Source organism: Nothoprocta perdicaria, unplaced genomic scaffold, assembly GCF_003342845.1.
Source record: "Nothoprocta perdicaria isolate Ctin4 unplaced genomic scaffold, notPer1 scaffold_0, whole genome shotgun sequence".
Taxonomy (NCBI): Eukaryota; Metazoa; Chordata; class Aves; order Tinamiformes; family Tinamidae; genus Nothoprocta; species Nothoprocta perdicaria.
Window position 1 is genome coordinate 17,415,740 of NW_020454092.1, and position 26,892 is coordinate 17,442,631.

Sequence of the window (26,892 nt, forward strand, 5' to 3'; positions counted from 1 at the left end):
GGTTCCATCAGTGCAATAGGACACTTTCCTATTTTATAAAAAAAAGGCATGTAAAGATAGAAACTCATTATGATTTCCCAGATATTCAAACACTGGTGACCAGGCAACAAAAGTACCTGGACCACAACCAAGACAGCACTACACCCAATTAGCCCATCTGAACTTTCTTTGCCCTCACTGCAACCACGTCARAAGTCCTGTATCTGTGTAATCACTCCTGCAGCTTTTCCTTTGTTCTCGAGACATGCACGTGGACTAACATATGAGACAGATTCAGCTTAGAAGGCTGCAAGGTATGTTTATGTACAGACAAAAGAAGACATGCCACTGCTTTAAACAAGGAAAACAAGTAATAAGGAGAACAAATACATCATCAGGCTCTGGACAATGTGCACAAAAAGCAGCATTACTAAGAACTGCTACCTACTGTGACATACCATTATATTCCTTTCGAATAAACCTTTCCAAGCTTGCCAGAATCTGCTCTCTATTTTGCTGCTCTGATAAAGGAGGGGATAGTTCATCTAAGCAAAAAGAAAAGGTTAGAACACAGTCAGATCATATTAGTCAGCTACATTTCTACCTCAAAAATACTTTTCAGACAATTTGAACTATTGGATACTTTTCCTTATTTGCTTTCCTTGAGCATTTATTAAAGTATTTTTCTTTCTTTTCATGATGTCATCAGAGTAGCTTGGATTTTATTTCAGATGTTTGTCTTTAGTGCAATTACTCAGCCAGAAAGGGCTTTCCCAAAAGAAGGTATAGAATTTGATCAACACAATGGCTATTTTTTACTCAGAGTCTAATTTCTGGAAATCAGTGTTTTACAAACCCAGTGAGAAATCCCTTATAGCATTTGTTCTTCAAATCCACTATGAGAATTTGCTATTAACCATGCACTAAATAAAGCAAAAATAAGAATCTTAGTCAATTTGTAKTCTAGGCTACCTGAAACACCTTCTTCCTACTAAATTTAGTTGGAAGAAATTATTTAACACTGTAGTTTTTGCTTTTTTCCAAACTACAAATAATAGTTTACAGTGGAGAGCAATTCATTATTTTAACTTACCAAAGCATCTCTTGCACACTATATCAAGTATTTCCCGAAATCTGTCTGTCATTGGTGGTAGTGGTTTTAGATCAATTTTCTTAAAATCCTCTGGGCAGTCATTTTTGGAATGTCCATCCCGTTTGCAGATGCTGCATACTATAGTTGGTGGCTTTAGGAAAAAAAAAAAAAAAGAAAGCATGCATATATACTTTTTATTTAAGACAGTCAAACAGACATAACACTTGCATGTACATGATTCAACTAAGAACACCTGAACAGTAGCAGTCTTTATGAAAAACACCCCTGTGTTTAGTCCTCACAGTACATAACAGCACTCAGGATTCCTACTAGACAGCAGGAGAGAGAGAGAAATGAAAACAGGACCTTTGCCATGGAAATCAAAAGCTTTGCACAAGATGAGGGAGCGGACTTTCTAGGCCAAATGGTATACACAGTGTTCTCAGTCCTGAACACCAAGTACCCTAAAATGGGTTGAACTACATTCATAACATAGATTAGAACAGCTAGAGTCTGGTCACTCATCTACCTCGAACAGTTTTAGTGATTTAAAAATCTTAGCCCACTCTCCCACAACCAGCTCTGTCTAAATACACTGCTTACCTTTCCTGAAGTCAAAATAAACTTATCAAACACATAATGCATTTCTTCTGCAGAGAGTTTGCCTTCATCTTTATGATCATGAGCTTCCACCCTTGCTTTGCAGTTGTGCGAGGTAGCTGGTGTTCCAGTGCACTTACTCTTCAGAGAAGACTCTGTTACCAAACTCAGTCTACTTTCAGCATCAGAAAATTCATTACTAGAATTCTTGTCGTAAGACTGATGTTCACTGCAGTTACAATGGTGGTCTAGCTCACCTTCAGTTAGACAAACTCCTGAAATTTCTACATCATCCATCTCTTTAAGTGATTTCTGTTTTAATTCACAGCATTCATTAGAAATAAGGGATAAAGTTTCTTCTTTGTCTTCATCACAATTAGAGTCCAACGTTGAAAGTAGCAAAGAGTCTATATCCTTGGAAGTGTATCTTTTGGCACTAGAATCTACTATTTCATTACATTCAAGTTCATTCTCTGGTATGTTACATCCACTTCCTATATTTTGTCTGTCTGCAACTTTTTCCTCTTGTGGAAGGCAACAGTTGGCTACAGGTTCTTCAGATCTTGTGGATTTCTTATTGTTAACTTTTCCTTTTTCTTTTTTCCTGGTATCTGGCTTGGATTTAATCCCATCTTTACTCTGTGGGCATGCAAAATATTTATATGCTGTCCGAAATCGCTCCAGGATGTACTCAAATACCATCTGGCTATTCAGACTTCGTGCAACATTCCTCTTTAGTGCAAAAGGATCTAGGAAAAAAAATTAACTAATTAAAAAAAAGTAACTAATTGCTGCATTTCAAACAGCAATTTGAGACTGAAACAGTTCAAAGAGTATGTTATAAGACAGCAGTTAAAAATGATATTCTTATAATATAGTGCAGAAGCATATATGRATATATATACAGAATCTAGAACCAATAAGGTTTTTTGGATTGCTTCTACACAAAACACAGTACACGGGTTATGAATGGCTGGTTATTATAGACAGACCTAAACAGGGTTATTTAAAAGAAAAACCCACAAGTATATTGTACCATTACATTATGGTCGATCTCAAAATGAGAAAATTAAACATCCAAAGGCAAAATAAATGTTTGAGCAAAGCTGTGCACGCAGTTTTCCCCCACTGAAGGAAGATTTGTATTTCCCTAAGAAATTAATTTCAAAAACTGACATTCAGGAAACATTATATGAACTAATCTTCCTGGCTTTCATTCTTAGTTTTTCCTACCGATTTCCAGATCAAATATTTTTCCAAGTAAACACAGCACTTGCATGACTGCTAGAAATTTGCCTGGGAAGATAACATCAAACTGAGTTTCTATAACTTCCTCATAACTTCAGTTACAAACAGTTAAGAAACACCAACAGCTACCAGACCCAGAATGCAATCTCTGTTTAAAAATAAGTCCTCCTACTTCTCTAGAATCAATACTTCCACCTTAAAGGTTTTAGTTCCTCCGTGCTAAATAATACTACTATTTTTTTTCCCTTAAAACTCCCTAGCTCAGATTGATTAAAGAACCATGAGAAGAAATTCAAGCAACATAAGTGATCCTGAAGCCCACTACTCTGGATATGCCTCAACAATTCATTACTTGTTTTCTTTTCCTCTTCTTCTCCTCACACTTACTGACTCCTACTTCAGTACATCTTTAATATTATTCTTTGCCTCTGGGACTCTCTTTGACCTCCTCCTTCCCTTCTCTTACCTCACGTACTTTACAGAAAACCTAAGGCACCAGCGTCTTCTATGAAGAGACAACAGACAAAATCATCTTCCCTCTTTGGTCCCTTACATGCTTTAACCCAGGCTATACATTACCATCAGGTTCATATAGTCTCACTCCTTCAAAGAGCACTGCCCATAGAAGGATACTAAGATCTTGAAAGCCTGTGACATGGCATTCAGTTTCATTCACGGTACAGAGAATTACTGAAAGTGGAGGGAGTTTCTCRTCAAAGAATTTGCTCCACCTCACTAACATCAGAACTAACCTCTCTGCAAAGTCTGCAGGAGAGATAGAGGAAAAACTGATAGTTGGTAACTCTCAGAATACTTTCTAGTACTGTAAACATAGATATAGGTGTTGAAAATTCTATTATCCAAATGATTAAAAAGGAAAAACAAGTGGTTTATAAAAAATGTAACAAGTGGAGATAAGAATAGAATGGTAAGAAATGGAGAGACAAAATTCCACTTCATATTTCAAGAATTAGTTACAAAACACAGCACTAAACTGAAAACTTGTCTTCAAGCAGACTAAATAGTTGAAAAAATATCAAAATTGTACTTTCTCCTACATTTACAAACGATGTAACCAGACATGTTGCAACAGATCGGCACGTGTTAGATAAATAGAGACAATGCTTTATGACTGGAGATCTGAAACAACAACCCTACCTTCAATGGCTATTCGCCTTTTAGGCCAGTTCTTGTTCTCTCTGGTTAAGAGTTCCTGTACCCGTATGGTGATGACATACTCCTCCAAAGCAAATTCCAGTGTGTAAAACTTCAACAATTCTAACCACAGTTGTCCCAGTGAAACTTGGTGAGGGGTTTTGAATGCTAAGGGAGACTGAAACAGATGGACAAAAATGCTCAGTTGAAACGAGAAATGAAGATTTGCTTCCTCTTTTTCTTGGTTCCCCCCGATATTAACATTTAAAGATCAAAAACAGGGAAAAGAGAGGGAATATTATTTTCACTGAAACAAAACAGTGACTTACATTTCCATGCTTCTCCTTTGCATTACTTTGGTTGTCCACTTCAGAGCTTGCTACCTTCTTACCACTGCCTTTTTGTTGTTCAACTTTAGTTTTACCCTCTGTTCCAACTGAGTTTTTTCCTGAACCATTAGTTGGTGGTTTGTACTCCCACCGTACAAACTCTTCTTCTATACCTTTCAGTTGGTGGTCATCCGGCCTCTTCGAGTCAAAGCCTTCAATCTAACAACAAGTAAAGTAGTTCTGAAACAAGACTGTATATGATATACATCACCAAAAAGATTTCACTAAACATAACACTGACAACTGTGGGATCTATTCCCTTCAAGCTAGGCAAGCAAATTTAGAGAACTAAATAGAAAATATTTCCTCTCCTCCAAAATAAAGCATTTCACAATTACACAGGCTACAGTAGCTGCCTTTTAGAGGTCATCACAATCATTAGGCATCAACTGTGAGAGGACTGAGTACCAATGTATTTTATTTATAAATTTCTCAGACAATCAAGTTTAATGGATTTTATTGCATTTTAGACCTTTTAGAGCACATAAATAGCTTCAAAAAATTAACAGGACAGTTACCGTATTATCAAACACTTACCCAGTTGCCCAAATAGGATGGTAAAATAGGTGGTTTTCTTTGCTGAAGAAAAAATATCACCATTAAGGCAAAGGAATATGAAGGAATCCCACCTTCAGCCTGGCAGTCAACATGGCACAGCTGTAAGAGAATAAATAATGTATTGATTGATGTAACATCAACGCTTTCAATTAAAGCGCATCACAAAAGTACAAATACAAATAAAAAATAACGAGATGTACACTAAAGCTGAACAGAAAGTCCTTTCTCAGAAACTACAGTTATGTTTTTGCTTTATAAATGTAGACAGAAATGGTAAACTCTTACAAGAAATTCTCAGTCACCTACTGTTCACCTATGATCTACTCAGAATACAACACATTTCCTGCATTATTCAACAAGCTATATTGAAAAATGCACACATAAATCAATCACTCAAAACAAAAATGCAAATTAAAATTTGTAAAAATGCTTCAGTTATGCTATTTTGTTATCTGTAATTTTCTTTATCACATTTTGTGATCATGGGACACAGTTATGTTCTGATTTAGAATTGTAATGAGCTGCCAGACATTTATTATTGTGCACATATAAAAATGATTAACATATAGAGGGGATTCATTACACCTAGCTGAAATCTGATACTGTTTTCTTCCACAGAAAATATACACATCAGACTTSAAACAGTTTTCCTTTGTAGTTTTGATTGCTGTCTTCACATGTCGTAAAACAACTTTTCAAGTGAGAAGGCTTTGTTAAGTCAACCAACAATACTATCATTATATAATTAATCTTTCAATAAAGTGAAGATATTATAAACCAAATACAGCTTGACAGAAATTTCAGAATTGAATTGAAAGTTAAATACGTTACAACAGCCTCTTTTCTGAGCAAAACAGCTTTCTGATTACTGTTATCTACACAGYAGTAAATTTTGCATTGCTCTGTCGAGATGTTTTTTAAAGAAACAGTTCTAGTAAAGCAGCTTGCTAATGGAATAATGGAAGCCTCAAAAATGTATATGGTTTCTAACCAAAATCTTCAGTCCCCTTCTGGTCTGTTTATACCACAGTTGTAAACTCCTGGCARGAAGTTTCTTCTACAAACATACTTACGGTATACGTATATATGCTACAGAATATATACTACTTAAAAAGAGGAAATAAACATATTATAATAGTCTCAATATTTATAAACTTACTCTAGCCCAGTAGCGAAAAGCCAAAACCAAGGGAATAAGAACAGGCTCCAGTTTTCCAAGTGCAGCCAGCAGGTCAGTTGTAAGGCAAGCCACATCATTCCTAGCACTCACTTTACATGTCAAACCACTGCAATTACAAACAAAAGGCAGGGAGTCAAAAAAAAAAATACAGCTATCTCTCTACATAAAACTCACCATACTAAAATCATACTTTGAAATGTCAATGTAAGAACCTGATCTTTCTAATGAAAGCTACAGAAAGGCATTTTCTCTACTATCACTTTGTGTTGGACCTGTAAGTTATATATGTCCATCACAGCTAAAGTACAAAATATCATTAAGAATTTGCTCTAAATTTAAGTTCTGCCATTACTTACTTATGCAATTTTACACAATTCACGAACTTCAAGTATATGGAAAAAAATAATTAAATGCAAGTTAGAGTAACCAGTAACACCTAATCCACAGTCACAGCAATGTGGATCATCATACAGCAACTACATTTCTTTTTAGAGGTTACTACCTGTTAGGAATTTACTGCAAGTGTCAGATTGGTAGAATTTTAAAATATTGTCTGAGAACCACTCTACTTTTTCTATATTTAACTATAATAGAGTGGGAACTGTCTGACTCAATCAAGGAGCTCTATGAATACGTTTTAGTGCAAGCACAAAAACAAAGTTAAGCTTTCTTTCTGGATTGTACTTTCTTGTGTATGAACAATTGCCCTTTCACATGAAAGTTAGATGAATGTTACAGTAATATTTTTTGCTGGCAGTGAAGGCAAGCAGCTGCTTTGAACAAGCACAGGAGAACCTGGTATCTCATTAAAAATCCTTTTCAATAACATGTACCTTTTAACATCTTTGCAAAAGACAACAGGAACTTTGGCATGGAAATCTGACTCCACGTCTGAGTAGGCAGCTAAGCAAGGAGAAAAAAAGAAAACACATTATGTATAAAAGTCCTTCACAGTTTTCCCAGTTGTATCTTCAAAACTAYTACATTTGTATCGGGTATTTACAAAACAAGGCAAGTTCCAAGTGCTGCGTAATGCACCATTAAGGGATCCTTTTTACTTTTGATTCTCACCGTGAGCATTATGTAGGAACACTGAACAATGCAATAGCTCAAATAATTAYCTATTTAAATAGAAATGAGATGCAAATGATGTAAATAACTCACCGCTGTTCTTCAGGATTTCAAGCACCTGTATCAGTACATCTGGTTGACTCATCTAAAATGACAAAAATAGAAGAGATTGCATTATTCAGACCCATTTTATTTACACTTGGTTTAAAAATACTTACACTGCACAGTTAATAACATTATCGGTTTGTTTGCTTGAAACAGAGGTGAAATCACTTATCAATATTAATGAAAACATTAACTGTGCCTGCCTGCACCATGAAAACAGGCATAACTAATAAGTCAGCTTTTTTGTTTAGCCTACAGCCTTTCTAGTTAATGCATGTGCTCTATGAAATCTGTTACCATGAAACTACAGTAAAATTAATGCTTGCTATATATTCAACAGTTTCAGAGTCAACATATGCCATCAGAAATATACAACAGTAAGGAATTTAGATTTTAACAGCAGAATTTACTTCCCCGAAGATTTTTAAAAGTTAGTATTYTAAAATATCTTCTCTCCCCAGAAATCAACGATACATTTCTGAACTGATGCTTCAAAGAAAAGTTGTAAAATAGTTCAAGGAAAAGCTAAAAATTGGTACTATCTTCGAGCTTCTCAGACAAAAGGACAGGGTAAACCTGACATGCACTTGTTTGAAAATGGACTCAGTTTTGCTTCCTAACTGTAATGTCATTTCAAACTGTTCTATGCAAATATGTACCCAAAACAGATAACTGGAATTCCACTGTAACACACACAGTCCATAAAAAAAACCCAACTTCAGCAACTAGGTATCTTTAACAAGAGCATGCTGTTGCTATCCCATACCAAAAATGAATCAACAACTTCAGTGGCTACAGCTCAAGCTACAGCACTCTTCAGGAATTTTGCACCATAGGAAGCTATGAACTGGGACAGCTACTTGGAACTGACTAAAATGCAAAAAGGAAAATTGTYAATTCTAAGCCAACAGTTAAACAAAAATAAACAGGAACAAAGACAGGCACAAAGACCTACAAGATATTACTGTTTGAATCTTGAGCACTTAAAAACACACTTATTGCAGGCAACTTTTCTCATTTTGCTTCAGTGATTTTTTTTTTTTTTTTTATGGTGAGGATAAAAAAATAAAACAGAATTAAAGTTATCTTATAAGCAATARAAAGCTTTGGCAATTTGATTCATAACACAGCTGGTACGAAGTCAAAACTTATGTGCTCTGCGTTATCATAGCACAGTATGTCCCAACAGGGATGCACACAAGGGAGGAAAAATAAATGTTGATGGGCTCGATTTAAAAGAACTGTCCTAGTTAAAAACAAGAGAACATCTACTCACCTTAGGGGGAAATTTTATATCAATGTTAACATCACTGGTTTTAAAAGCAAATCTAGTTAAACAGGAGCCATACATCCTTAAGGAACAGTCTGGAAGAGAGAAAAAACTTAACTGCTTAACAGCTAGTAAACAGATTATTCTATAATGGACAACACATACTTTGCTTTAGATCTCATAACTGCCACACGGTACTCTCAGATTAATGAAAATTGAAGCAGTTTCTTATTCCTGAGAAGGCCAGTCATTTCTATATCACAGCCCCGCAGGAAAACTGATGACTCTAATAGTACAATTACCATATATCCACTAATTTTAAACCTATTTCAAAATAAACTTTCACTGCAGCTCTGGTTTAGATTTTAAACACAAAATTAGACATAAAGTAGTAATGACTGCCACCATCTTAGTGCAAGATTTTAGTTAGGTTTTGTTGCTAATAAGAGCTTGATTTCACCGCAGCAGCTAGCTGGTTCCAAAATTCCTCRCTGCCTCATAAAACACTTGTGATAAAAAACATTCACATACTACAATCTTCATTAATTACATTAGCAATGTCATATGCCTAATTCATCCGAAAACATACATATGAAGTGCAACTTCGAAGTAATCTAAGTCACAAAGCCATGCATCCATTTAYTAAATAAATATGCTATTTTTAATAAATCTGTATTAATCTGTAATTCTGTAGTTAATATGACTCCTTTCTAGGGGGGATGCACAATAGATCTACTCTAAATCAATCAGGAACTATACAATAATTCCATGAAAAATGATGTGCTAGAGCACGGACTTTAATATGAAGTAGAAAGAGTATGCAGATGAAAGCTTTCCTGCCATACRTATTTAGTTTCTTATATATTTATATTAGTTAATATTTGGGGCTATTCTTAACTCCTTTCCAATCATATATCCTTCAGGAAACAAAACAAAACAAAAAACTTAAGTTACTCTTGTGTTTGAACCAAGTACTCTCAAACAGAATCACAACAAAATAACTAAAAAAAATTAACCCTTACACAGATGCAGCTTCAAGCTGTGCTCCTTAGAAGCTAGTCCTTTCAAAATGAATTTGTTTGGCCCAAGAAAGAAAAAACTTTAAACCCACTGCAATTATTCCCTATGGAGTCCCACRGTAGTAAGAACGATCACACAGATTCTGTTGTGGGCTCTAGCAAAAAACATACCAGATTCCTGTACTGTTCATGAATGCAGTTTTATACCTTAGGAAAATACAGTCATCAATACACATCAGGTCTTAAAAAGTGGGAAAAGAAATTCCCATTCACTGGTATGGAAATACCTCTCCACATGAGCTCAACATATCAGCTAATCAGACGCCATTAGCACAGTAGTTTTCATGAGTAGGTATGTAAAATTGCTGCCTCTGCTTTGTCTTATGCTAAAATACTAATTTTCAGTAGAAAACTCTATAGCATGTCAGAACAGAGGTTTGCACAGAGAAGCCACCTATGGCAATATTACAGAGGCGAGTAAAGTTCCTCCTTCTATTCAGTATCTTATGTTTAAGTGTATATTAAATGTACTTCGTAAAAATAAGGCTAATCATCCTACAGTAAACAAAAGTCTTTCTTATAACTGCATTTTTATAAAGCAAATGGAAAAAACGCTGTATTTCTAAAACAAAACAGAAAACAGCAGCTCAGTTTTGATATAAATGAAACCCGAGTTTGAAAACTCATTTTTCTGTTAATGATATTAAGGGTCACTGAAAAGTCAACTACTGATAACATTATGGAAACATTAGTACAGCTACAAAATTCAGATCTCAACATTTCAGTGCATCATTTGCACCACAGGAAATAACTACAAAGAAACAAGTTACATGTGTTATTGTATTTTCTAATGGTGGTATATACTGGGTATGAATGTGTCATGTGTTCTAGTGAAGTAACATGCTAAATATCTGAAGCAAAAACATGACTACCATTCTGCATACCCTGCCAAATCTTAAAAACTTCATAAGCATAAAGAAACTTAACTTTCTATGTGACTAATCATTTAACCTACTCAGACTTCTTTAAAAAGTTATCAAGAAAGAAGCAGATGAGGCATTATATAATTAAATATAATTATTAAACATATAATTAAGTAAATATAGTCTTTCCCAGGAGATGTATCTAGATCTGTTAAAGGTAATTTAGGCTTTGAAAAGATTTTCAGAACCTACAGCTGACCTCAGCAAAGCGCACCTTTCTTGAATTTAGGATCCATTAGCTATTAAATGTGCATGAGAAGAAATGCCTGTTTCTTGATTGAAACAAACTTTCTTGATTTTAATGGTTTCTTTTAATGAAGAGTTACTGAGCAGCACCTGCAGATATTCCAAATAATATCTCTACTATAGAACACACCACTGCAGGCATTCGGTAATGCTTGATTAGGTGGAAGACTGGGAGAGAGAGAGCTTCTGCGGCCAAAGATTTAAACAAGAGCAAATACTTGGAGCCCTAGAGGTTTTCAATCTTTGAAAGAAATCATCACTGCAGAGAAGCCAAATAGCTTCAGTGAATATCTACCAGAATGGAACAAAAATAAGCCCAACTATACTTYCCCCTGTCAAGGTCCAGTCTATATTAAAAGGTCTGTATATATTAACATTGTATAAAACATACTTTTATTGTATAATATAAAGATACTTTAACCTGAAATTTGATATTCCATCCTTAACGAAAGTAACAAAATGTAGATGAGAATAAAGGAGAACAATTTACCCCTAAAGAAAATGGAGTATACTGTGGATACCTGGTAAAGGTTGTTGAATAATTTTCTCCATCTCGTTTACGATTTCTTGACGGATTCGGAAGTCCTCATCTGATATGCCTTGTTCTTTTGCTGCCTCAATGAGTGTAAAACTCAGGGCAGCCAACTGTGCAGAAGAGGGGGGTGGGAGGGCACGCAGTTCATTCTCTTCCTGTTTTTCCTGAATAATTTTTGGATGATAAAAGTAAAAGCTGATATTTTAAGAGAAAAATGTTATCTCATAGTATTACAAGATACCAGAAAGTTGTTTGCTGTTTATGCTTTTTTCTATTTATGCTGTACTGATCGCATTTTTGCRAAGGCAGGAACTGTGCCCAGCTCAACTGGCAAGTATAATAGTGTGGCTCATGGAAACGACAGCACCGCCCGTGTTTGAAGGAGAACGTGTTGTTTCACAGCTGGCAACCGAGGAGGAAACCCGGAGAGTCACATTCCTGAGCCACATTTTGTGGCAGCTCTGACACAGAATGCATCCCAGGAAGTGAAAAGCTGCAAACGTTTCTACATACTAAAAGTAATTGAGCACAGGAAGTTTTATGAGGGTCACACAATTTTTCAAAAGGGATCACAACTGCAGGGAAGATTTCAGTGGCAGAAAAGGCCTAACACCAAGTAAGTTTAAGATGAGGAGTCTCCTCCCACTTCTTCTCACATCTGCCAATCACTTTAATCCAGCCAGAATAATAAATGCCAGTGACATCAAGTCATTTAAGGACAGGTGCAACAAGTACTTGTTTCACAAGTTCATCAACAGCATGAAACATATGACTGACAATAGAAAGAAACAATAACTGCAACATAGTTATGCATTAAGACAACACACCAGTCCAGCATGAAACCATTTCTATCAACTTTTAATTTCTTAATCAAAATTAACAAAGGATTTCTGAAATGCATTTTTTAATAGCATTGCTATAGGCTTTTCCTTGAGTGCTGCTGAGCTTATTTGGTACTCTTTTTTTCATCATTAGAGCTGTAAATAATGGAACCTGCTTAGTCAAACTAATAATCATCAACTTGGTAATTCAAATGTATACAGTGATATATTTAAAATACACAAGAGTTTTGGAGGCAAATACATGTGTTTAATGAAGTAATATTTACATAGTTACACACTACTTATCACTCYACTTTGTAATACAACATGAAGCTACTGTAGACAAGTGTTATAAATTGAAACCACTCCCTGTCATCTATCATTTCTATTCACTGGTAAAGAAACCTCTTTCCTCACTTCTTATCTCCATGCCCAGATGGAAAGCATGGTAGGAAAGTGTTTCCATATCATATGTGGGTCTGGTTTGTTGCCATCTTATTTATTTTCGCCCTTCATGATAGAACTCAGCAGACAGCAAGGGAAGCAGAGTGTCTTAGAACTAATAACTGAACATAAAAACAAAAATACTACTCTCCGAGACACCACACTCAGAGTGATCCCAGTGATGTCTTGGCTTGTATATATTAGAGCATTAATCATAAGTACAAGAACGGTATGAACAACATGAAAACAGTAATAAACCACTGACTACATCTTGGGAAACAGTTGTAGAATTAGTTTAACTATCCGAACCACAAAACTCTACACACCCCAGATTTGTAAATCTTCACCGGCATCTAAATAGAATGAGTTGGCAAAAAAACAAACAAAAAGAAGTAACAACAAAAACAAAACTCCACAACTGTAAGCCCTTTACTAGAGTCATGTTCAAAACTAATTTCTTAAAGCAATGCAACCAGTTGCCCTTCTCCCTTAAGAAAAGCAAAACAAACAAAAGCTACACATACATATAAGCACAGGCAGATGACAAATGACATCTCTGGAACTGAATCCCTACTTTAATTCTCTTTAGTCTATCGCAGAACCACAGAATGGTTGAGGCTGGAAGGGACCTCTAGAGATGATCTAGTCCAACCCCCCTGCTCAAGAAGGGACACCTTGAGGACATGACAAAGGGTCACATCCAGACTCCACAACCTCCCTGGGCAGCCTGTTCCAGGGCTCTGGCACCCTCACAGGAAAGAAGGTCTTCCACTTATGGAGATGAAACTTCTTGTGTTTCATCTTCATTTCTCTCCACTGGACCCTCTCTAAAAGTTCCACATCTCTCTTGTGATGAGGACGTAGGTACTATACATACTATTTCCTTTGCTTACCCATCATATAAAGGGCGTGAATTAAAAAGACACACCACACAAGCCAAAAAAAAAAAAAAAAAATCCCCCATAATGGGCTTGCCACTGACTGCATTATTTTCTTAAAAAAWMARAAAAAAAAAAAAAAAAAAGTGCTTCTCACCTAGAGTTGCTTAGCCTTCTGTTAGTAAAATTATGAGGCTTAAGCTCCTACCAAATGCCCACTACTCAGAGACAAGTTCAAAGCAACTACCGCAAAGATTCCTTCCTCTTGCCTTGGGCAAATCATCAAACCCTTGCTCTCAAACTGAAAATGAGCAACAGGAATTTGTGCAATTCCGTTCAGCACACACAAACTTCCACTCAAATGAAGATGATGCAAAGAAACTTACCACATAAAATATTTTTAAAAATAAAAAACCAACGGTCAAAATTCTTATTTTTAACTTACCATTATATTTTTCTTATGACGTTTTTCTTTAATATGCTTGTGAGCTCCCTGGATATTTTCAATGTGAACTAAGCAGAGCTTGCATAGATACTGACAGTTGGTATATTCTGGGGAGCGCTGGAGGAAAAACAGCCATAAATTGAAGAAAAATTTTCTGAGACCCAATTATGTGAACAATAAATAGATTTAACAATGCATCACTTATAATATCATATTATTATATATATTATAATATAGCTTTGCAAACATTAAATAATCTCAAAAAAAAGTGTCCATATGACAAGGAGAGAAAGAAAGGAAGGAGAAAGAGATGTCTTGCAAGTTACAATTCTGAGTAGATTTGGGTATAGCAAGATTAAGACTTAACAGTTTATGCTTAAACCTGAATTTAAGCCAGTAAACTAGTCCCCTGACAGCCTGAGTTTTTAATAACTATGGATTTACTAAATTTCAAAATCAATCCTCCTTTTTCGGAGGGGGAAATGGGAAGTATTCACCACACTATCTGTTCTACATGTTGTGACAGTGGAGTTGCCCTGCTTCGCATAATCACAGTGTAAAGTACAATACTGTATTTTACATTCTTTTAAAAGGGGGTGCCCGGCCAGCAAGGAGGAAAAATAGGTAGTTTCTGACTTCCTGGTGCCTGTACTCTGTATAAGAGAGGAAGCTGCAGCTGGACATGAGATTACTCCATTCCCATGAAAAATTCATCATGCTCAAAAGATTTGTAGGACATTTTGGACAGAAAGGAGGTGAGTGACAGAGTATACAAATGGGGAGCTTCAGCCTGGGAGAGGCACCTGCAGGAAGAAACAGCCTCCCAGTCAACTCTCAGGAGAGGACGCAAAAAGCACCACCTTCCCAGGGCCCAAGAGGAGACACTGTGAAGCTCATTCATGCAGCAAAACCACTGAGAACTGCTAGACTCAAGGGCAGAAAGGGCCACCTCTGCAAAGGGCAGGAATTGCTTTCAAATCCTCCACTTGGATCTGTCTCATCCAGTAGTTGTTTTTCCTACTCTCTTGCAATGTTCTAATAAAACACAGCTACAGAGATCGGAAGCCTTTTGATATGCTCACTTCAAAGACAACATGTGAGAGAATTCTTCCTTCTGTCCCTCCTCAAGGGACCGCAAGGGAAAAAAAATCTTAGTTTTTGCTCCAGGCTTTTACTTTTCCAGTGACTGCTGTCAGTTATAACTGAGAGACTGAAAGACCCTACCTAACATTTCTATTCTAATCCTAGCACATCTGTATTTACTAAAACGGAAAAGCATATTAAAAACACCAGCTGCTTAACAGTGTCATAGCAATGAATGAAGACAGAATACCATTTTAAGATGCTAAAACGGACTATTTTTAGGTTAAACAAATTTGATTTACTACACAGAATGCCTCAACCACTGCTAAATTTGAGTGAGTTTTTCAACTTATAAGCTTGATCTTTCGCTTTTAGAAAAACTTCACATACTTTCCAATATTCTCCAGCTGCAGAGTAAATATAAATTTAAAATAACACAGTCATTACATTTTTACTACTACTTTCCTTCAGATTTATTTTCTGCAACAGTGAAAGATGAAATTAAACATCTACTAGGAACATAAGTTGCAGTCAGTTACAGTTGACAACTACGAAGATCCAAGGACTGCAGATGAAAAATAGTATTTTACCACTCATAGGAAGCTGAGTGCATTTCAGCAATAATAATATTAAAAGTGACTGGGTATTTCTTTAAATCAAGTTCAATAAAATGTGCTGGTTGTAGTCCTATGGAAACAAGGATACCTGAGTATGTACAATACTGCTCTGCAGTACTAGGTCAACAGATGTTGTCAGAAAAATTAAATCATGTTACTTGGCCTTTACTGTAAAGCTTGGTTTAATCATCTAGCTATGCTTGACACCAACAAAAGAGCTAAGAACTCAAAACAATAATAATAGAAAGCTACAAGCTGCTACTTAAGTTAGATGCCTTCAGACAACCTAGGCCTCGTGAAATTTACCCTTGGCTAATCCACCTCAGAGTCACTTGTATCCGAAAACTTAAGGGGAATGGAAAGGCTCCAGATCACTTGGAAAGAAAACCTTAAAACTATCCTTAAAAACCTAAAAAGGAAAAGCCAAGGAATTGGAGACCAGTCAGAATTAGCCTCCAGAAAAATACTGCAATAAATAACTAGGATATTAATAAGTACATAGAAGAAAATAGGTCACAGGTGACAAACAGATCTGCTAAGAACAAGTTATACTCAACCAATTTTAGAGTTGCTTTTTAAAAACACAATATCATAAGGCTTACAGAAGCAGCAACAGATGATGCATCTTAGGTTTAACAAGTTTTTTTTGTCATTTTACATTGTATCAAACACAGATCATAAAAGCTTATTTAAACAGAGATTGGTAAGGTGGGCTTGAAGGGGCACATATCAAAATTCACCACTGTTCCAGACATACGCTAAGCAGTGGTCAACAGGATCCTTCCAGCATCAAAATCTATTTTGTCAAAGACTTATGAAATAACAATAATTAAAAAGGAGGTATGCTGACTACACTTGCAAAAGACACCAATTTAGGAGCAGTCTGCAAGGCTTTGCAAGATGACAATTCCAAATGATCACAACAAATTACAGAAACAGAATTAATGAAATTCAATTAAATAACATCAAAGCAAAGTATTATTCTTGCACACATATTATCACCCAAAATAAATACAGGTCTGGCAACACCTGGCTGTGCATTTCTTAAGAAAAGGATATGGAGATGTTAGTAGAAGTCAACATCTTCCTGCTGTTATAAAAGCAGACACCCTGCTCTAACATAAACATGAATGTTTTATTTCAGATGGATGAAGTCAGCCTTCCTCTTTACATGGCACCAGTTAAGACTTCAGCTGAAACACTATGCCCAATTTTGGATACCTGTTACACGTACTGGGTGGCAGAAGCCAAGAGAAAAGCAACAAGAATGAACCACTAACTTAAAAAAAGCCACACGCACATCCAATGACAAACGAAGAGCAAGTGAGTCTAAAGYAGACAACCCTGAAGGGAGAAATGGTAATGATATTATAATGTGTGGCAGGCTGCTAAAAAAAGGAATGAAGTGTTAGGTTTATTTTCCTAGGATCAAATATGAAGGGATTATAATGCTACAARAAAGAGCTGCACTAAACATTAGGAAAAAATTGTTGGTTTCCCAAAGCGGTTTGTAAATTTGTTCCAATGAAGATTAAGAACAGCTCAGACAAATATTCTTGAGGTGTCATCTTCAGCATAGGTGATTCTGACCAGTGGAAGGCTAATACACTGAGGTCCCTTTCAATCCTGTATGCTGAGTGTCCAGGTAACCTGACTTGCTGGAAAAATCTCAGCTAAGTAATGGAACAGTCACCCGTTAGCCCTGTAGAATTAAAAATATTGTTCCATACAGGCTATATATGCCACAGAAGGAACATCAAATTTTCAATCTACTTCTGTTCCAACAGGGGATCAGTCAATTAGTAGGAATAGTATCTTAGATCATGTAACTGCGTCATTATAAAGAACAAAGAAACAAAGGCAATGGGATGTAACAGAAATACCACCCAAAAAGAAATAAATAGAATGAAAGGTAGGCTTAAGGATCTTGTACAGAGACAACTTTTTTTTCCTCTGCCCAATAAGCAGCACAACTTACTTTTTCAAGTCTAGAGATGTAATCTCTTTCCAGTCGCTCTTCAGCTTGTTTCAGTCCTAGTTGTTGTTCAGCTGTCAGATTAGATTCATCAATAACAGCAGTGTTTTCTAAATAATCAGCCTCCAAAGTATGTTCTTTAGTTGATTCAGAATTCTTCTCTTTATCTACAGAAAAAAGTAGGTATTTTCTTCAGAAGAACTCAAGAAAAGTTATAGAACTGTGGCCACAACAGTTAAGAGGGTCTCAGTGAAGAACCACACACATTCTAGACTTTTGCCCAAAAGCTGGCCAAAAGCACCATGGAGATCAGAATCTCTTCAATACATTTACCACAGTTTTGTAGAAACTTCAGAAATTAGTATGCTACTACGTGCTCTCAAAAGAAAAAAAAAATAATTGATAGATCCATTTTGTTCTTCAATCTTAACTTTATATTTTCTGTTAAATTCTCCAAGGCAAGAAAAAAAGTTCTTACGTTGAGCACAGTAGAGTACGCGAGATCCTAATGTTTTACTGTGACAGAAATAACAAATACTAGGCTAAAACATTTACATCATGCACTCTGCTGAGGAAACAGTCATAAAACCACTTTAAAGGCATTGACCCAAACAATCTCACAAAGCTGGTATCCACACATTTCAACCACCTCAACTTAAAAGCCTTGTGTAGCTGCATTTGACAGCACGGTGACACCTCGCTGCCCTGCGGCCAGCTGCCACGGCGTTCTGGAACGCGGCTGTTTGCAAACACACAAGTGGATTCTGAAAGGCCTGTTCCTCCAGATGCCTGTGATTTGTTCATAGTTTAATAATCTCTCCAAATACTTACACCCTGAACTATTCCAGTAATTGCAAGCATTGGTAAAAGCCGGGTTTTTATGAGGTTGCCTCTGTTCCCAGACTAGCTAGGAAACAAAAATGGAGCAAGTTTTCAAGTCCTGGTTTTGTCAATGACAGATGGTCCCTGCAGTACATGACGGTGGTCTACAAAGAGCTGACTTATCACAGGATGCTGCCATCTCAAGTTATTTTTTTCTGTTAAAATCTTTAAGATAGGTTAAAAAAGCAGCCTCAAAACAGSATTTTTATTGGGGAAAAATATATATACATGCTTTGAATAAGTTTGGCAAATCCTGTGCTAAGGAAATAAGCTGAAATGGCACAAATCCTGATTTAATTCCAAAACTGGAGGAAAAAAAGAACATCTTTCTTGGATAACTGCTGATTAATATGTTACACAGTCCCCTAAATGAAAAGCCTTCTGCCAAATCATCTTTCAAAGATTTGGTAACAAAAAGAGCACAGCAATCACAGAAAACTGTTTTTGTACTGCCTATAAGAAATTTTTCTTGCTGATTTTTTCCCCCTATCTTTCTGGAAAGTCCTTCCATAAGAAACAATGGTAGCATTAATTTTTTTTCCAAGGCACCAAATTCACAAAATTGTCTAAAACCCACACACCCTATCTATCCATCTTGCAGAGATGTTTAGGTTTTAGTGAGGAGAGGAGAAAAAAATAAAAAAGGAAGAAAAAAGGACAGTTATCATAATCTCTAAGTAATATACTTATTAATAATAATATGCTCTCTGTAAATGCACTCAGCAACTTACAATATGCAAAAAAATGCAAATAGAAACATTTCAAAGCCTATTTCAGATTGTTAAGAGTTTTACCAGAACAAAAATGAATAAAGCAGTACTGCATGATACTCACTGAAGTCATCAGACTTATGTTCCATTTTCCTTTGATCTGAAGCAGTTTTACCAGGATCACCAGTCTGATCAACATTAGTCTTCAACGTATGAACTCCCAGTGGATTTTCTAACACTGGTTTCCCTCTCCGGGTAGCTGTTAAGGTTTCTGAGCTAACTCCATTCCCAGTAACATGGGAGACTGGGAAGTTTTCCCCCACTTGTTGAGCCTTTGTCTGTTTCAGGTTTTCCACTGCTGATGATAAATTAGGCATTTTTTTTGCCTTTCCATGACTTCGATCCTGAAAGCTTGACCCTGTATCTTTAGTTCCAGGAACACAACTATTTCCTTTGCATGATTTATTTTCTTCTTGTTTTTCAGAAAAAACATCATTCTGTTTACTTTTTTTGCTGCTATTTCCACTTGGAGAACTTCTCCCAACATCCTTCATAGCTTTGTCATTTCTATTATGTTTATAATTTTGATTATTTGTAATTTTGACTGCTTTGCCTTCCTCACAGACAACACGGGCAGACTTCCTTGAGTCATGATTTCCATTCTTTGAGCTCCTGGCCTCTTCCATTATAGTGAAGACCTGCTTCTTCTGCCTCTTGAGGCCACTTCAAGTGCAATTCTCCAGTAATTTCAAGTTGATTTTAAATACACTGTGCAGGAAAGAATCGTAGCTGATTGTCTCCTGGAGAAACAGTGATAGACACTTTATAAAAAAATCGAAAGAAAAAATATCAAAGCTCTACATAGACAATGCATTAAAATAAAGCTCTCCAAGGAAAAATGAAATTACTAATGGTGATAGGAAGCATGTTCCCCCCATAGGCATAATTCTCATAATATGAATTTTCATAATATACTTCATATTAAAATAAAACTCATGAATATTTTGTTAATCTTGACTTCTATTTAGAAGAGATGGGGGTAAATGAGACAAAAAAATGGCAGACCATGGTAACTATCCCTCAGTGACAAAACAGAGCAGTGTGCTTCCTTCCTTCCTTCCTATTTTTGGCTTTAGGGGAAAAAAATCAAGATGTCTAGAATTACACTGAAAAAATATTGAGAGAAAAAAAGTTAACACATCTAAAAAAAATACCATGAAGTAAAACCGACTGCTCAAATTAGCTCCTGAAGGCCACTAATTCAGTCTCCAGCAAGCAAATGCCATTTTATCAACCAATTAAAAAACAGGAAAAAAATAGAAAAAAAGAAAAGTTCAGATACATTTTTAAGTGTTCAAGCTATAAACTGACCTACACTTGCCTATATTCACAGACTTATATTTTTTGACACCTCCAATTTGTGTACATATATTAATTGTCATCAATTATCTAAGATTTGGTTTCTTGGACAAAGAAAAGCTTAAGCAATAAATATTTTTTTAGCCACAGATTAACTTTTCTTAACTCAGTCCTTTTGAGCCTAATTTTGAATCCAATTTCAACATTGTTTTGCCCCTATTTTTTACATCATTTAAAATACGTATTATCTTTCCACAAAAAGGGGTGTGTGTGTGTGTGTGTGTGTGTGTGTGTGTGTGCGCGTGTGTGTGTGTGTCAGGGGAGGTGAACCAAACTGTTAGGAAGTTAATGTCAGCATCACAGTCAAGGTTCACTTTTACTAAAATACACAACCTGAAAATGAAAAATCTAGACTACCAAATTAATTCCAACAGTGAAGTATCTCAAAGATATGTGCAGGTAATAACATTAGAGCTAGTCTCCGTTAAACACTGGTAACACTAGTCTCCCAATTCTAGATAAAAACCTGGAAGACGGGGAAGCCAAAAGAATAAATAGAATTTACCTTTGGATTTCAATCTTCTCCAAAGCAATTCTTACTAGTCCAGTGACATGCACCTGCACCAAATAAGCCTCCCTGTTCAAATAAGGGCCTGGAGTCCCAGAAAGAAGCTAAATGCACTGGTGTCTGACCACTAATCAAAGGCTTTGCCCCAGAGACTGCTGAAATGTTTCTGCAATATAAAGGACACATTGCTACCTGCCAACAACCTTCTTTTCTACTGCAGCAATCTGCATGTAATGGAAAGGAAAGGAGAACAGGCCTTTCCGAATTTTAACTATTCATCATGTTTTAGTTGCTTAGCCTAAGGAAAACATAAAGGCAACACAACTCATCTGTCCTATTTCACTTCTCCTTGGATGGGAGCGCAGCCCTTGCCTCGCGCACACGCGGGCCAGGGTTTCACATTCCCTGCTGCAGGGAGCGATTCCACCCTCTCCCCAGCACGGGCCACTCGCGCCCTCTCCGCAGGCATCTCTACTGGCTGCACAGGGAACAAAACCAGAAACCCGTTCAGCTTAAACGCAAGCCGGAACAAGGGAGGAGGTAATAACAAGCAGCAAGGAGTTGGGTGGAACAACTGCTCTGCTTAAAGTTACCCTGAAATCACAGCACTGGAGGGAAAGAGGAACTTCATTCTGCTCTGCTTTTTAGCAGCTTCTATTTGGCTGGTTCAGACCATGCAAAAAAGTTTCAAAAAAACCCACCAAAATTCTCCTGTAGGCTCACTAAAGATAATGCAGATTGCTATATAATTTCCTAAGACAAATAAAATTTTGTAACAAAAAATGTTAAAAATCACCACAACMAAATTCAGATCTGAAATGCAAGTGTGCTAATGTTGTAACACTTAGGGATCATTTTTCTTCCTTGATACTTAAAGGATTTATCAAAGGAGAAAATCTGAATTACTGTAGCATACAATAGCAGCCACGCTATCCTTCTCACAGAACTTCTCACAGAGAGAACTGGACAGTAAAATAAACAGTGAACTATAACATTAAAAAATCTTAAAAAATAAATAAAATTTTAAAAAGAGAGAAAAGGAAACATACCATCATTAGAAGAAGAGAGGTTTAAAAATGATAATTCCTCTTTCCCTGCCACAAATATTGACCACTTGTATATGGATAGGTGGAAGAGAGGGAAATCAGAAGCTGAAAAGGAGCATCTCTGAAAGGAAAGATACGGCTGGAAACAAAACACCAGAGTGGGGTGAATCAGAGCTGAGGTGGCATCTTTCTGCAAAGCTGGGTGGTGCTTCTCATTTGCACATCTTATTTGCAAGCCCAGACCCAGAAGCAAAAAGGAACTGTCACTCAGGCAGCCTGGCAGCAAAAACACAGGTTTTCACTGTAGCTCCAAAGTGGGGCATGATTCACCTGTTGCAAACACTTGAGCATTACCTCCTGGTTTCAGTTTCCTGGTGCTACAGGTGACTCAGTTTCCCTGCCTTCTAAATGTACAGTGCAAGCAACTCCTCTGAGTCTAGCTCAGTTCTTGGCAATTGTAGAGAACCTTGGCTGAAACACAAAAGCTGGAGGTCAGACAAGACAGCATCTGACCTTAAACTCTAGAAAATGATTAAACCTCTTGACAAATACCTATGGCAATCAAATACAGRAGTATCTAAAACTAGCTTATATTGCATTATTTTAGAGTTCATTTAGGTCCGATGAAATGAAGGAACCAAACTGTTTTATTTTCATTTTGACAGTTTCTTTTGCTTCCTCATTCTCTCAGACTAGCACTAGGAAATTTTATTTGAATTGCAAATATTCAGGGTAATACTTAAATACAAGAAAAAAAACCACACTCTCAAGGACATGTTTCTATACATTTTCCCTTCCAGCTCTTCAAATTCTAGCTTATGCATAGCTTAACTATGCATTTGGGATCAGCTTTTGCCACAATAAGACAAGGATGAAGAAACTCTGGGCCCCTGCATTCTCATGTGTGACAGACTGCTCCTTGGCGAAGCATTTCTTTTTTTAATCATTTCGTTAGCAGCAGAGCAGAAGACACCTGGTTTCCTATTCATTTCATGCTCCCTCCATGACACTCTCTAGCACAGGCCGCTGGGCAAGCAGCAAGATGTGGCTGTAGCTGCAGGGACAAACACGCTCACCAGTTATTAGCTGCTCTCCAAGAGCAAGTGCAGCTTCCACCTGCTTTTCTCTCAGTAGAGGCATCTTTTAAACTCAAGCTTTTTTTTTTTTTTTTCTTTTTTCCTCCAGAAAACATACAGTAGCTCACTGATCTTTGACGTTATTTCAAGGATGTTGTAAACTGACTAGAAAGTAATAAAAGTAATTACATGGCTGCAGAAGAACTAAAGTGAAACAGAAGAGCCTCTTAAGTTTCGTTTCCTCAGGGATGACTAGATTAAAGATAAACAGCAGAAGTACTACAAACATAATTGTTATCACTCTGTTTCTATAAAGCACTCGCTCCTCTGAGATCCAGAGACCTGTTTTTATCTAAGACCTGCTTTTATCAGTCCCACTGCGATTGTCCCTTAAGCTCCAATCTCCCCAGCCAACCTTCCTGCAGTAAGTGGGATGATTAACCTCAGCCTCCTCAGGCTGCTAACCAATATAGGCCGGCCGATACTCCTCAATAAAAACAAATAGATATTCAGCAAACAAAGGTTACAGTCACAGAAACAAAAGGAAAAGCACTCTGTTCGTATTGCAATACAGGTAGTGTCTCCTTCTGCAGAGCTAATGTGCTAGAAAGAAAAGAGGGGAGGAAAAAAGTCTCTTTTCTGGACTGTTTATAGCTGTAGGCCCAGGTTTGTGTCTAGGAACTGAGAGATTATTCAAGCTGCTCCCACGTTCTATGGTGATAGTTTTTAAAATGTTATTGTACAATTATGTAATTTTTTTTTACAATAATCTAGGCATAATCGAATACAAAATATAATCAGTCTTTGGTGGTTTTCCAAACTACTTAAAACTAAAACTATCACAGATTACTTGCCACTAAAAGCTCCTCAAGCTCCACCAGCAATAAACCTATAGATATTCTTAGTAACAAACATGCAAATGCTATAGAGTCTCAGATCTTCCTATTTCTACARACTACAGAATTTAAGCTAGTAAGTATAATCTTCCTAAGAAGAAAGCCAGTGCAGAGTACACGATATTTGATACAAAACAGTGATATAACAAAACTAACACTCTGAGCTTTGTAGCCCTATAGGAAGGTCTGACATGAAATATTACAGCATGGAGGACTGAAAACTTGCTAAGAGTGCTTACAGAGCCACAGGATAGTTGAGGTTGGAAGGGACCTCTGGAGTTCAGTCTTGTTTCTTATCAGATACACAAGTTCGTATGCAAAAGTAGTAAGGCAGTGTCTGAATCAAGACAGGACTAAGTGTCCTATGCAGGGGATGGACTGGAAAAATGTTGTTTGGTACAAAAATTAGTAGTAACATATAATTAGCAATAATCATATTCTTAAATTACCAGAATATGCACGAATCGGAAGTCTGTGCAAGATGTCTTTGATATAGGTTGGTCTGTAGTTGCATCGATACACTTTCTCTTTTCTAGGTATSATACTATATTGCAGGGAAGCTAAGAAAGAGGCACGTCACCAAACAGCAAAGCCAATAACACTAATTTCTGAGCCTACTGCTGCTGCAGACTCCCCTTCTAGCAGTGGGTGAGGTACCCTCTATCCTTCAGCTGGCCATGCAACAAAGTTACAGTGACTTCCCTTCTCTTCATATTGCACACAGGGCCCTTAATGTTTTCGTTCATTTCGGTTCTGATCCTAAAATTTACTGTAATGATCCTCCAAACATTTGAAAACACTACAATTTTATAACCAACTTCAGCAAGCACTGAAGCCAAAAGAGGATACCACCTGTCCCATGCACTGCCTTATGCTGGAAGGTACGTGCTGTAACCCAATCAGGAAACTGGTCCAATTTAGCTTCAACTTTAAAAACAAATACGGCTTTTGTACACAGGCAAGGAAGCTGGAGGGRAAAAAAAAAAAAAAAAACTGTCCTGAGTTGTGTGCATCCAAAGCCTTTCAGGGTCAATATTGGCTTCCAGAGGCCTGAGCTGACTGTGAAGCTAGCTTCAACTGCAGAAATGGATTCAAACTCAATTTATCCATTTTGTTCTTAAGCCACTATTAATACTTGGTGGTTGTTCTAAATAAAAATACAGCAGAACGTATCTTTGGCACAGAATTTTGCCCAGACTATGATTTTATTTAAGCAACAGTGGTCCTGCCAACTCAACTCTGATCTTTGAGGAAGGAGGCCCCTGAAGTGCTTTAGACCAGTTGCAAATTAGTTCACAARCTACAATTAAAACCAAAGGATGCATTGCTAACATCTTTAAGCCCAGAATTGTCACTAACTAAAAAAAAAATCCTTCAGAAAAGTTGTCAAGAACATGTTCTTGCTCAGTTGGCTCACAGACTGAGTCACAGCAGTTTGTAAAATAAAACCAATACTAGACTCCTAAGTCAAGCTCTGTTGTCATCAAAAAAAAATCTGAAAGTTACTTATTGCTGGCAATGTTTCTTGTTTTTTTTTTTTTAATCCAGCAACATAAATTTAAAAAAAAATCATACAATGACACTTGTTAAATTATTTTCCAAAGATTTGATAAAAYATCAGAACCAAAACCTCTAACAGTAAAGGTACATGTACAGCTATGGTTGCATCTCCAAGCAAAACAAGTAAAAAAGAAAATYATATGAACTGTTACTAAATTTAGACAATAAGTTTTATTTTAGTACCTCTAAGTTTAAAGAGTTACTGATCTATCACTTATCTACAATTAATTTATGATAATATTRCATAGCTTGAAAACGTGCCAAAAGTACCAGAAATATTGACTTTGCACATACAGTTTTCATTCTGCAAATGACAGCAATAAATCCAATCTCAGTAGAAGATAGTAGTAGCACTAAATTAATTCTTTTATTATTGCCCTCCTCTTACTGAAAGCTAACTTAGTCAATATGCTTTCCAAAATTTCCAAAGCAATGGTTACATCTAGAAAACAGGATATACTGTCAAGCAGGGCAAAGTTTTGCTCAGCTTAATGGCAATAGGACGAATTCCCAATCCCAAACTATTATTCTGACGGGCAGATGCACAAGAGCAGCTCCCCAGGGATCTTGTCTTGGACGAGGATGCAGGGAAATCCTGCTCCTCCTCCTGCTCCCCCTCGCCACCAGCTGCCTTTGAAGGAAGGGCCAGGTARACGCCTGGGTGCCGCGCAGGTGCCCTGGCATCCAGCACTTCCCCTTGCTGCGCTATGAGGGATGAGGGAAAAGCCCCAGCTGTTTGACGAGCAAGGACAGCGGGCATTTTCTCACCCCTCTCTACATATATTTAGGGAACATACAATACTTACGCTCCAGGAAGCTGTAATTTCATTCCCAAATTATTCTTACGTAGGGGTCTTCTCTGAGGCGCGACACAACAACAACAACAACAAAAGACCCGGTGCGCTGCACAACTGATGTCTGGAAAGGAGCCCTCCCTCTCCCAACAGAGCTCCTCCTGTCAGACACCGAAATTAAGTGACACTTCTGCAGCTGGGTGACTTCTCCCATCATGAAATTAATTATGTCACCGCTCTCCGGGGTCAAAGCATCAAAAAGCGCCTACGGAGCCTGGGTCAGAGGAAGTCAAGGGGAGTCGGAAAG

At 36.9% G+C, this 26,892-nt stretch overlaps 1 protein-coding gene across 4 annotated transcripts in view; it reads right to left on the reverse strand.

The window, feature by feature from the left end:
- The window catches only part of TUT4 (terminal uridylyl transferase 4), a 69,791-nt gene that overhangs the window by 17,157 nt on the left and 25,742 nt on the right, over positions 1-26,892 (reverse strand). For all 4 annotated transcript variants that reach the window (XM_026034299.1, XM_026034321.1, XM_026034315.1 and 1 more), the window contains 14 exons: positions 19,411-20,086; positions 17,698-17,861; positions 14,020-14,136; positions 11,418-11,595; positions 8,655-8,743; positions 7,367-7,418; positions 7,036-7,105; positions 6,182-6,308; positions 5,002-5,121; positions 4,405-4,623; positions 4,079-4,253; positions 1,676-2,421; positions 1,073-1,223; positions 438-524 (listed from right to left, as the gene is read on the reverse strand). In XM_026034299.1, coding sequence (XP_025890084.1) covers positions 438-524; positions 1,073-1,223; positions 1,676-2,421; positions 4,079-4,253; positions 4,405-4,623; positions 5,002-5,121; positions 6,182-6,308; positions 7,036-7,105; positions 7,367-7,418; positions 8,655-8,743; positions 11,418-11,595; positions 14,020-14,136; positions 17,698-17,861; positions 19,411-19,972 — 2,857 coding nt within the window. In that variant the 5' untranslated portion in view covers positions 19,973-20,086. The remainder of the gene's footprint in view (positions 1-437; positions 525-1,072; positions 1,224-1,675; positions 2,422-4,078; positions 4,254-4,404; positions 4,624-5,001; positions 5,122-6,181; positions 6,309-7,035; positions 7,106-7,366; positions 7,419-8,654; positions 8,744-11,417; positions 11,596-14,019; positions 14,137-17,697; positions 17,862-19,410; positions 20,087-26,892) is intronic.